General features: G+C 37.4%; 3 protein-coding genes across 3 annotated transcripts; 2 read left to right on the top strand and 1 right to left on the bottom strand.

The window, feature by feature from the left end:
* Nucleotides 1-73: 73 nt before the first annotated feature.
* On the top strand, nucleotides 74-1417 carry LOC110930116 (glycine-rich cell wall structural protein). Its single transcript, XM_022173341.2, has 2 exons — nucleotides 74-253; nucleotides 336-1417. Exons 1-2 carry the CDS (start codon nucleotides 139-141, stop codon nucleotides 1415-1417), a joined length of 1197 nt encoding a protein of 398 aa, XP_022029033.1. The 5' UTR covers nucleotides 74-138.
* Nucleotides 1152-2740, top strand: LOC110930118 (probable H/ACA ribonucleoprotein complex subunit 1). The gene is made up of 2 exons (XM_022173345.2): nucleotides 1152-2214; nucleotides 2311-2740. The coding sequence occupies exons 1-2, from the start codon at nucleotides 2109-2111 to the stop codon at nucleotides 2589-2591; spliced, it is 387 nt and encodes a 128-aa protein (XP_022029037.1). The 5' UTR covers nucleotides 1152-2108; the 3' UTR covers nucleotides 2592-2740.
* Nucleotides 2741-2845: 105 nt separating this feature from the next.
* On the bottom strand, nucleotides 2846-6916 carry LOC110930117 (4-coumarate--CoA ligase-like 6). Its single transcript, XM_022173344.2, has 6 exons — nucleotides 5758-6916; nucleotides 5481-5670; nucleotides 5216-5361; nucleotides 5073-5140; nucleotides 4567-4669; nucleotides 2846-3196 (listed from the first exon to the last, which is right to left on the bottom strand). The coding sequence occupies exons 1-6, from the start codon at nucleotides 6856-6858 to the stop codon at nucleotides 3083-3085; spliced, it is 1722 nt and encodes a 573-aa protein (XP_022029036.1). The 5' UTR covers nucleotides 6859-6916; the 3' UTR covers nucleotides 2846-3082.
* Nucleotides 6917-12538: the final 5622 nt, after the last annotated feature.

Genomic DNA, 12538 nt, shown 5'->3' with positions numbered 1-12538 from the left:
GAGATGATGAAAGAGGTTTGAATTTGATTGAGGATAGATTTTGAAGTCTAATCTGAAATGGGTAGGAGGTAAGTAGTAGGCATGCTTCTTTTAATGCTTGTTAGCATATAAAAAGGGACCAAAAGAGGCAGTATTAGCATGCAGTTTCTGAAAATGAAATCAAAGGGTGGTTTTGCGGTGGTGGTGTTGGTTTTTGTATGTGCATTTGTTCTTATTGCATCGGCTGAAAGTTATGAAAATGATGAGAAAAGAAGTAAGTTATTGTTAGTATGTTTTGTGATAAGATGTTTTGAATGATTTGATGGGTTTGCTCTCATTTTTGTGTATGTTTCTAGGGGATTCGGCTGGAAAAACGCAAGTAGGTGGAGGTAAGGATGGTTGGTTTGGGTATGGAAGTGGAGGAAATGGTGGTGGGTCGGGAGGTGGAGGTAAGGATGGTTGGTTTGGGTATGGAAGTGGAGGAAATGGTGGTGGGTCGGGAGGTGGAGGTAAGGATGGTTGGTTTGGGTATGGAAGTGGAGGAAATGGTGGTGGGTTGGGTGGTGGTTGTATTGGAGGATGGTGTGGTCATGGAGGCGGAGGTAAGGGAGGATGGTCAGGTGGTGGGGGGTGGATTGCTGGTGACCATGAAGGCGACAAGGGAGAATGGAGTGGTGGTGGTGATCATGGAGGTGGTAAGGGAGGAGGGAGTGGCGGCAAAGGTGGTGGCCAAGGAGGAGGTGATAAAGGAGGATGGAGTGGTGGAGGCGGAGGTGGAGGTGGTGGAGGTCATGGCGGCGACAAGGGAGGATGGAGTGGTGGTGGTGACCATGGAGGTGGTAAGGGAGGAGGGAGTGGCGGCAAAGGTGGTGGTCATGGAGGGGACAAGGGAGGATGGAGTGGTGGTGGTGATCATGGAGGTGGTAAGGGAGGGGGGAGTGGCGGCAAAGGTGGTGGTCACGGAGGGGACAAGGGAGGATGGAGTGGTGGAGGTGATCATGGAGGTGGTAAGGGAGGAGGGAGTGGCGGCAAAGGTGGTGGTCATGGAGGGGACAAGGGAGGATGGAGTGGTGGAGGCGGAGGTGGAGGTGGTGGAGGTGACAAGGGAGGTTGGAGTGGTGGAGGCGGAGGCGGAGGTGGAGGTCAAGGAGGTGGCAAGGGAGGATGGAGCGGCGGCGGCGGTCAAGGAGGAGGTAGCAAGGGAGGATGGAGTGGTGGCGGTGGTGGTCAAGGAGGAGGTGGCAAGGGAGGTTGGAGCGGCGGCGGTGGTGGTCAAGGAGGAGGTGGCAAGGGAGGATGGAGCGGCGGTGGTGGTGGCCATGGAGGGGGTGACAAGGGTGGGGGCAGTGGTGGTGGCCATGGAGGAGGTGACAAGGGAGGATGGAGCGGTGGCGGTGGCGGTGGTGGTGGAGGCAAGGGAGGTCCGGGAGGTAACTGAAACCATAACTAGTATGGAGAATAAGGCCATAGGCGAACGGCCATATAAACATAGTTTGTTTGATTCAGATCCATTTTCAGTATATATGGAGCAGCCTGTTATACCATTTCATTATGTATCCTATTCAATAATAATATAATAAATGAAGTCTGAATCTATATCTGCCTACTAAAATGTTAAATTTCATTACTATTTGTAAACTAAAAACAAACATGATGTGAATTTCCTTATTTTATTACATGGTGTTGACCCGATCTAACGCGTTATAAACATATTCTGTAAAACAAAATATGCTGCATAAATCAAGACCAGAACCAGAAAGAGTTACCAGTTATCTGGTACTTATGGATCAATCCGAGTTTTGTTTCATCTATAACAGGTCAAATGGATTAATCTAAAAGGTTTATCTCAAAAGGCAACAAATCAAATGGGTCTAAATGAATCCCTGATAATTATGATTGTTTTATCATTCTCGTATGCTGCGTGTCAGTTTTATCGCCACTTGTCTCGAGGGTGGGTTGGCCGTCTTTCTAAATATAGTCAAGAAAGCATGAGATGATGCAGGCGGCTTGAATTTGAATGAGGATAGGTTTTGAAGTAGGAGGTAAGTAGCAGGCATGCTTCATTTAATGCTTTTTAGTATATAAAAAGGGCCCAAAAGACGCAGTATTAGCATGCGCAGATTCTGAAAATGAAATCAAAGGGCGGTTTTGTGGTGGTGTTGGTTTTTGTGTGCGCGTTTGTTCTTATTACATCACTGGTGACAGCTGAAAGCTATGAAAATGACGAGAAAAGAAGTAAGCGATTTTTTTTTTTTTTTTTTTTTTTTTTTTGTAATAAGATGTTTTGAACTTTTGATGGGTTTCTTCTCATTTGTGTCTACGTTTGACTAGGGGAATCGGCTGGAAAAATGCAAGTAGGTGGAGGTAAGGATGGTTGGGGTGGATATGGAAGTGGAGGAAACGGTGGCGGGTGGTTTGGCGGGGATCATGGAGGTGATAAGGGAGGATTGACTGGCGGTGACAGGGGAGGACGGAGCAGTGGAGGCGACAAAGAAGCAAGGGGAGGAAGAGGTGACAAGGGATCGCGCGGTGGAAAAGGTGATAAGGGAAGGAGGGGAGGAAGACGTGACAGGGGAAGGCGTGGTGGTGGCGGCGGTGAAATTGGAGGATAAAGTGGTAGTAGTGGTGGAGGCAGGGGAGCTCTCGGAAGTAACTTAAAACACGACTAGTTTGGAGAATAAGGCCGTGGGCCAACGACCATATGTATATAGTTTGTTTGATTCAGTTTTGTTTTCTGTGTGCTTGTAGTTATACCATTTCAGGCCATATAAATATAGTTTGTTTGATTCAGTTACATTTTATGCATGCATGTCATAGTTGTTAATAAATTATGGGATTTCACTGAACATTATTCATAAACCCAAGACAAACATAAAGTGAATTTTTTTTATTCCATTTCATGGTATCTACTGCATTACAATATACGGGTTTGACCCGATTTAATGGGTAAAAAAACATCATGAATCAAGAACATATTTTGTAAAACTTAATATACTGAACAGATCATAACCAGGACCAAAAACAATTACCAGTTATCATATGCTTTTTGCATTTTAAATCGCGCTTCGGGTTATTGGTCCAAGAGAGATAGAAAAACGACGCATTAAAGCCTAGAATATGTTGGCTCCTTCAATTCCCTCCTCAGAATCTTTCCTGCAGCGGATCTAGGAATCATTTTCACGAAAATCACTCTTCTCACCTTCTTGTATGGTGCCACCTGTCACATTGCCAATCAATAAGCATCAATATGAATTGAAAACATAGTGCTATAGATACTGAGTTATGTTTCATCTATAACGGGTCAAATGGGTTAATCTAAAAGGTTTATCTGAAAGAGAAACAGGTCAAAACGGGTCGAGAAGGTCAAACTGGTTAAAAGTCATCCGATGTCAATTCAAATGCCAAAAAACAAATTACTTATGTAATAATATAGTTCTTATAGTATTATTTTTGCAAGGGGAAGGTTCAAATGAAAACCACTAGTTATTAAAACTCGAAAACTAATTAAAAAAGCCAAAAAGCATACCAAATTTTTTTTTATTTTTGCATAATAATTTTCGCAGGTTTTTTTATATAAAAAAAATTTCAAAAAAAAAATTGTGTAGGTACTACAATTTTTTTTTTTTTGAAAAAAAGTTTTTTTTCATATATAAAAACCAGCGATTTTTATAAAAAAAAATTGAAAAAAAAAATTTGTGTGTTTTTTAAGCTTTTTTTAGTTAGTTTTCGAGTTTTCACAATAAAAGTGGTTTTCATTTGAACCATCCCCTATTTTGCAAAAGAATAACTATACAATAATAAAACAAGTGATTGTGGGTCTGCTAGCACGGGCCTACCCGTTTTGACCCACGGCGGCACTTCTTGACACAACCCGAACACGACATAAAAAAACAGGTTTTGGGTTGACTAATTCGACCCGTTTAAAAAACGGGTTATGTTTGGGTTGACCCGTTTTAAAAACAGGCTGGCTTCGGGTTGACCTGTTAGCCCGTATAAGTATTTAGAAAAAAAAACTTTTATAGTTTTATTTTTGTTTTTCCCCTTTTCCGTTTTACATGTTTAGACATAATAATGTTAGTTTCATCACACCACACTCATACCCATCATTAAACACGTTACCGATAACCTACAACCTAACGGCCCACTTATAACTTGTCAACGTGTATGACTCATTTAAAAAAAATGGTTTAAACGGGCCGTGTTTGGGTTGACCCGAATTTATGTGTGTGCGGGTTAGAGTTGAGATCCTTAAAACGAATAATAATATGGGTCGAGAAGGTCAAACTGGTTAAAAGTCATCCAATGTGAATTCAACTGCCAAAAAATAATTTATTATGTAATAATATGGTTCTTAAATTATTATTTTGCAAAATAATAACTATACAAAAATAAACAGATTTTGGGTTGATGAACTCGACCCGTTTAAAAACGGCCGTGTTCGGGTTGATCAGTTTTGCTACAAAGCAGGCAACTTTTAAAACGGGTCGTGTTCAGGTTGACCGTTTAAAACAGGTTTTGGGTTGACTAATTACGGGTTAAACTTAAAGCAAGTAACTTTTAATATGGGTCAGGACTATGAATTCAGACCTGTTTTGCTACAAAGTCAATGATGCTAGACTCGGAAGCTTCGGCTCCAGGCTTCAACACTACAAAAGCCACCGGAACCTCTCCGGCTTCATCATCTCTGACTCTGCATGATAGAGAGAACCAACAACAATCATAAATCCAAATGAAATACGAAATAAATTTCAAATTCTTATTACTTAATGGGATTTTGGTCATCCTTTTTGTCAAAAAAATGTATGCTTTGACTTCCATATTAATATGATTTGGTACATTTTCAAGAGCTAATTAATGACCACATAAAATATCATTACAAGAAGTACAAACAGAGTTTGACTATGATATATGCCTACAAATCAATATTCTTTCAAGAGTAGTAACTCAACATATTAGATATCGCTTTTAATGATATTTAATGACATTTAACTCCCCATGAATGCAACAAAACTTGTGTTTTCTTTTTTTTTTTTTTTTTTTTTTTTTTTTTTTGTGACTGATTTCAAGATCAGGAAGAAATTAGTCACACTCACCCTGTTACTGCAGCGTCAAGAATGGCTGGATGAGTTGCTAGAACATCCTCTAAATCAGCAGGAGCGATCTGCAGTCCAATCATATTATTAATTTCCGTCGGAATCACGTTTAATAACTTTTAATTTCCAGTTCGCTCGATTACCTGAAACCCGTTGTACTTTATTATTTCTTTAACACGTCCAACAATATGCAAATAACCATCTTGGTCAAAATAAACAATATCTCCCGTATGTAGCCAGCCATCTTTATCAATAGTCGATGAAGTTGCTTCCACGTCGTTCAAATATTCTAGCAAATTTTTATATCGAAAAACATGTCACAAGCAAATCATATGTTGAATGAAACATAAACTAATAAGGAAATAAAGGATATTTCATGAATTATAATATGTGGAATGGAATATTTACCTTTCATTATAGCCGGTCCACTTAACCAAAGTTCACCGGTTTTTCCAGGTGGCAGATACAAACCAGTAACGAAATCCACCACTCTGGCTTGCGTATTCGGAGCTAATAATCCAGCAGACGTATAATTCTGCAGATCTCGCGTGTTAAATCCACGTGTTCCCACAGCCGTCGATTCACTCAAGCCATAACCCTGAAAACAAGAACTTAAACACGTAAATTGTGCAAAACGCCAGTTTTAATGCGCATATACAATAGGAAAGAATTATAATTTCCTTACCTGAATGAAATCAACTTGAGGAAAATAAGTCATAAACTCCTCAATAGTCCTTGTGCTCAACGGTGCAGCACCACAAGAAACCTGCTTCAAGCTTTTCAAACTTCTACCAAGAGCACCCTTTGCCGCCTTGGTCAAGGCGGTCAACAACGGCGGCACGCCAGGAAAATGAGTCACCCCATACCTATCTATAGACCGAACCATCTCATCGGGGATAAACCTTTTCATAACAACAATTTTCGTCCCCAAAGACAAAATCCCCAAGTTGAAAAGCGTAAGCCCGTAGATATGAAACATCGGTATAACCGCTAAATAAACGTTCTCCTCGGGTACAAGCGGATAACACGAATCCTCAAACCGAACGAAAAGCTCAACCCCGGATATCAAATTCCTATGACTTAAAACAACACCTTTACTAGCACCAGTAGTACCAGATGAATACAAAATAACAGCAGTATCATCTTGCCTAACCGTTCTACGCGGAACCAACCCATGATCACCCGAAATAAGCTTGTAAAAACGCTTAAACCGAACATGGGTTGCGTCAAACGGAACGTTTTCCGGCACCACAACAGTTTGAATCCCCAATGACTTCAATTCATCAACTTTATCAACAAGAGTAAAAGCCATAGTTACATGCGTACCAAGTGTTTGTTTTTTTACCTCAGAGAAACTACTAAACGGATTCATTGTAGTCACAACAGCACCAAGATACAACACACCCAAAAGAATCACAGGGTAATAAACAGAATTCGGCAAAAGAATCAACACAACATCACCTTTTGAAACACCCATTTGATGAAGTCCACTGGCCATTGATTTCACCAACCGTTGGAGCTCCGGATACGAGATTGAAAACCCGGATGCAGCGTCAATGAGTGCGGTTTTTCCGTTGTGTTTGTGGGAGAAAACGTGGGAAACAACGTCAAGAAATGTGTCTTGAGGGAGGCTGACTGGTGGGTGTTTGCTGCTGTATACTCCAGTTTGATCAGAGTACCATTTATGAGGGTTTGATTGGTGATTTGAGGTTGCGAATTCAGCATGTTTTGTTGAAGAAGAATGAGTGTAATTTGATTGCGTTTTTGGGAAGCTAGTAGTAGCCATTGACGGTGAGAATCGCAAGATTTTTGAATTATGGTGGAAGAAGAAAGGTTTATGGGTGGGAACGAGATATTGTGATTACCATGTGGGGAGTATATATAGGGGATTCGGGTCGGGTCGGATAGTTGTTGGGTTACCGGATAAGGTATAACATTTTTTAACGACAAATTTGGATCACTGACGGATCACTGGAGTAAAATCATGCCGATAATGCTTATACACCAATTCCAGGAGGAAACCAATAAGTCTGAGAAAAACCCCCTTGTGAGAATCGAACTCATGACCTGATGGGCTGATGGTCATAAGCCTTATCCCACCTTCAGGGGCGAAGTATAGAAGGGGCGGGAGGGGGCGCCCGTTCCCCCCGAACTTTTCGCTCAGTAGTGTTATATATGTAGTTTTCGTATAGAAATTTTTGGGTGTATACGTTTTCGACCCACCCCCCCCCCCTCCCCGTTTCTATAGAAATTTTTCAACCCCCGTTATTCGGGTCAAGTTTCGTCACTGCCCACCTCAAATTCCAGATGAGATATTATGTATTTGTTTATAGGATAATGATCATGGTTATAGTATTGTGTGTTAATTTATTCTCACGCGTAAGACTTTAATTTTCTTACTGTGTATATAAAAAAGTATGATATGTGACAGGTTACGTGTAACTTAAAAGGTCAACCTATTGCTTGTAAGAAGTTGATAGTCAAATAAAGTTTGTTTAATATTGGGGTTTTGGTATTGCTATATAGTTAATAGTCAATAAATTTTGTTTAATATTAGGGTTTTGGTATTGCTATATAATATTGTGTTAGTGGTAATTTGAGATATATAATTGAAGTTTGACAAAGTTTGTTAGTTCATATTAGTATACTTGATAGTTGCATTACGTATGTAATTTTGGAAGTGGGTAGTAGGTATACTTTTAATGACTATAAACAAATAAGTTAAAATTTAACTCAGAGATGAAATATTATATATATAGGTTTATAGGATTATGGTTATAGCATTGTACATTAATTTATGCTCACTTGTAAGATTTTAATCTTGTTAAGGTGTATACAAATACGTATAATATGTGACATGTAACATGTATAACTTAAGGTTAATCTATTGCTTCTAAGAACTAGGTCGCCAATTGAATTTGTTTAATATTAGGGGTTTGGTGTTGCAATATAATATTGTGTTAATTAATGTTAATTATAGATATATAATTGAAGTTTGACAAAGTTTGATAGTTCATCTATTTTATAATTAATGTAGGAAAATTTCTAATACTTAATAGTTGCATTACGTATGTGATTTTGGAGGTGGGTAGTAGGGTTATTATAAATGACTGTAAACACAAGAAACAATAAGTTGAAATGTGAATTTCATTACTTTGAAAAGTAATAGAAAATGAGCATGTCTTGGGTATTTTTATGTATAGTTTCATGTCAACTTATTTTACGTCTAAAAATTGCTCTATAACTAAAAAAAAGGTTATATTGAAAAATTTGCACCCGAATGTGAAATAATGAAGAAGCAACAAAGTAAAAATGAGGTGAAAGATGATCTTTAGAGTTTGAGATCACAACCCACCGTCTTTGTTATCTTTCACGTGAATGTCGTATTTCAACTATTAAATCCCAAAACCACAAAACATGAGTTTTAGATTTGTGGGTTCCAATCAATCTTTGTAAAGAGACAAGGAGAGTAGAGACCAAAATCCCAAAACCACAAAACATGAGTTTTAGATTTGTGGGTTCCAATCATTCTTTGTAAAGAGACAAGGAGAGTAGAGACTAGAGGAAGTCAAATTTGGTTTTATAATTTAATAAGATATTAATTTTCAATTAATTACAATAATACTTCTTACAACATCATTTGTAAAAAACATTGGTATTTCTACCCTTTCTAAGCTCAACCCAGTACGATTAAAAATCTGGTTTTTTAAAACATTGGTACTTCTACTAAGTACTAATAATGAATTATATTCTCGTTCTCTAGAATCATATCATGTAAGATGATAGAGGCATACATAACATTTCTTATTTTATCCTTTGTCAAAAGTCGATACTGTTACTTTACAAAATGCCCACATTTCTAAAGAACACCGAAAACCCTTTTGATATATTTTCTTGACGACTCTTGAACTTTTTTTTAAAATGAGCTTTTTCATCGTCAATGGGGTCTTGATGTGCCACCAATTATACATATTTATTGCATATTTATCTTCATTTATAGGTAATTTTAAGGTGATATTATGAGGAAAGACTACCTAAATCGTTCCTTTTCGGTTTTTGTAAGATTTGAAGGTCCATAACTAAAAAGAAGAAAAAGACAATGAAAAACGGACGAAAAATACAACTTTCCAAGATGAACACTTATGCACCCCAAGGTGCATGGCAATGCCTAAGCGCCTCAGCCTGCCTAAAGAAAAATTAACAAAAATCATATAATCGTGGTGGGAAAGATTAGAAGGACAAACAATCTCATGCATACCCTATGTAAGACCGTGCGTCCTACTAAAGACAATTCAGAATTTCAGACAAGACAAAATCTAGGTGACCAGAAGTACTTCTGTTGCGAGATTTGTCAGGACATATGTCCTATGTACGGTCATGTATATGTTGTCACACCCGTGCATAGTACCATAACGAAGACAAAAAGGATCTTTTCTTGAAGATTCTGGGGGACAACAGTACAAAGCACGACCGTGCACACTTGCCTCTCAGACCCTGATAAATAAAGGCCTCACCCTCTCATTTCAGGCATGGTTTTCTTTTCTTTCTTATTCCATAGTTCCTTCTGTTGGGAGAAAACTACGATGCTGACCAACTCGGATCCATCATTGGATAGTAGCCGGGTACCGAGAAAACGTTTTGGTTCGGGTTCGGATTCGGGTTGTTTTGATTGTATGGATCCATGGCTAAAATTTAATAAAAGTTGAAGAATTGTATAAAAGAGAGAGAGAGATTGGGTTGATTTGATTTGAAAAGTTGGGTAAATTGTTATTATTTATAAAGAAATTAAATAAATTTCTTTATTGGAAACTAGACGTTAGTAACGGCTATACTTTTGAAAAGAGGCCCGGCACTATCGTCCTTGGGGTGACAGAGAAAATGGGAACGCCCCGAGGGGGGCGGGGTGCAGGAACGGCGCCGCACTTAGCCGGCCCGGGGACGTCCCCACATCGACTAGCCTTAGAAAAGGGAAGATTATGGGTTCATTACCCGAGGAGTGTAATATTTAACCGTTAAAAAAATTAGATACATTAATTAAGAAATATTGGATTTTAATAATCCCAACTATTCGTCGTTGGCCGCCAACAGTCTCAACTTCAAAAATAACCACTGACAGTCCCAACTATTAACCTATTGGCCTCCAATGGACCCTAACTAACAGAACCCTAACGCCGTTAGTCTCTGATCACCGGAAAAACGTTTTTCGCCGGAAAACTCAACATTTTGTTGTCCCAAACCTCTTTCTAACCTTATTACGAGTCTTTAGTAACCTTTTTCTAGTAAAAACCTCAATTATTGAAGTCACTAGAAAACTCTTTTTTCGTCGTAAAACTTCTTTTTGGCCGGAAATCTCAACTTTTTGGCCGGAAAACTCAACATTTTTCGTCCCAAATCTCTTTGTAACCTTAGATCGGACCTTAGAAACTTTTTTCTGGCCAAAAATGGTTTTTCGGCGACCGAAGACATTAGGATTCTGTTAGTCAGGGTCCATTGGTGGCCAATATGTCAATAGTTGGGACTGTCAGTGATTATTTTTTAAGTTAGGACTGTTGACGACCAATAACAAATAGCTGAGATTATGAAAATCCAATATTCCATTAATAGTGATTATCTGATTGTCAAGGTGGATAGTAGGATTATTATGATTGACTTTAAACAATAAGTTGGTGAACTTAACAAGTTGATTGATTTTATAAAGTGAATTGAACATGTCTTAGAGTATTTTTTTTTTTTTTTTATGTGTTGTTTTCATGTCTTTGACAATTTCTTCAAAACTTGCTTTCCACTTGATAATTTCATTATTTTAAAAGGAAGATTCGTAATAAGCCCTTAAAAACATTTAGTCAACCCTTGCATACCTTTATCACTTTCGTAGCATTAGAAATGACCAGTAAACGGGGTATATATATGATACAAAGTTGACGTAGTCAGTGGCGGATATACCTTAGGCCGGGGGGCAACGCCCGCTACGGCTTGGCGCGGAAAAATTTGGAAAAATTAGTGTAAATTTTGGAAAAATTTGAGGTTTTTTCGATTTCGTTACGGCTTATTTATAAAATGTTACGGCTTGGCGGATTTTCTAGATCCGCCGCTGGACGTAGTATTTACAATTTTGTATTCTCTAGCTCATATTTATATTTTTACAAGTGGGAGAAAATGTCTAATCAGTGTCATTAAGTTAATATAAGACATATTATATATCTCTATAATTTTGTATTCTCTAGTTCGTATTTATATGCTCAAGTAGGAAGAAAATGTCTAATAACATTAAAATAATATAAGAAATATTATTTTTCAAAATAACAACCTAGCATTACACTTACTTAATGATGATTTGAATTCATATCATTCTTGTAGGGACAAACAAAATATTACTAGACTACAGAGTCATGGATTAATGGATTATATATCTCTATATAAAACTTTAAAGTTTTCAATCTTTTTTGTGCCTTTTGGGAAATCAAATTTTAATAATCCCAACTTTAACCTGTTAGCCTAATAATAATCCCAATTCAGGAAATGTTTATAGACAATACCAAATTTGAATGTATTTTTCTCTAACGATCTCATATTGAAAGTTAACCTCATTAATTTTTTAAAGTTGGTTTCAGACTTTCAGTTAGTATGGGACCGCTAGAGGAAAACAGTTGGGACTATCTGTAAACATTTCTCGAGTTTAAATTAATCCCGGCCGATACAAATTGAAATTATTAAAATCCAATTTCCCATATATTTTTTTCATAACATATGGATGGTTTGCAATTCTTTTCTAGAACGGAAAAGATTAAATTGAGGATGTTTGATAGGAGAATTCTGTGTACACCTTAGCGCACCTTCAGAGTCTCATGTTACATCACTATTTTGAAACAAATATATTAGTTTGATGTGGTTTTATTTTTATTGAGATTCGAGATGAAAACGAATAAAAATATGCAATTTAGCTACCAAAACAGAGATATGGATGATTGACATTCAAATCTTATGTCAGGTTTTTTGGTGAGGTTTTTCAATTGTGAAGATTATTTCATTTGATGGAAAGTAGAGTATAAACTCGTGTATTACAAGGTGTTATACAATAAAATAATATAATTATATAATCTAAAAAAAATCACTGAGGTTTTTTATTACGATATAATTTGAATCTACCATAAAAATCGCCCTCTATATAATTAGTTACATTAAAATACCATAATAGCCCGTACATTATACGGGTTAAATACTTAAAATATTATTAATATAACTGAAATTACATAGTACATTACATTACATTACATAGATTGAATACCTACAGTAGTTCGTCTTGAACCAGATGTAGAACCGTTCTTAATAGTTTGGGTAGCCATAAATCCTATTATATTCACTGAAATCTAATAACCAAAATTTAATTTGCAAAGTTGTTATTTTTTATTATGGTGCAGCTTTAAATATATGTGTTAAATTGCGTAAAAATAATTCAAACCAATGAA

This window comes from Helianthus annuus, chromosome 3 (genome assembly GCF_002127325.2).
Source record: "Helianthus annuus cultivar XRQ/B chromosome 3, HanXRQr2.0-SUNRISE, whole genome shotgun sequence".
NCBI classification, from domain to species: domain Eukaryota; kingdom Viridiplantae; phylum Streptophyta; class Magnoliopsida; order Asterales; family Asteraceae; genus Helianthus; species Helianthus annuus.
Note: the sequence above shows the minus strand (reverse complement) of the source record. Positions and strands in the feature narration are given on the sequence as shown.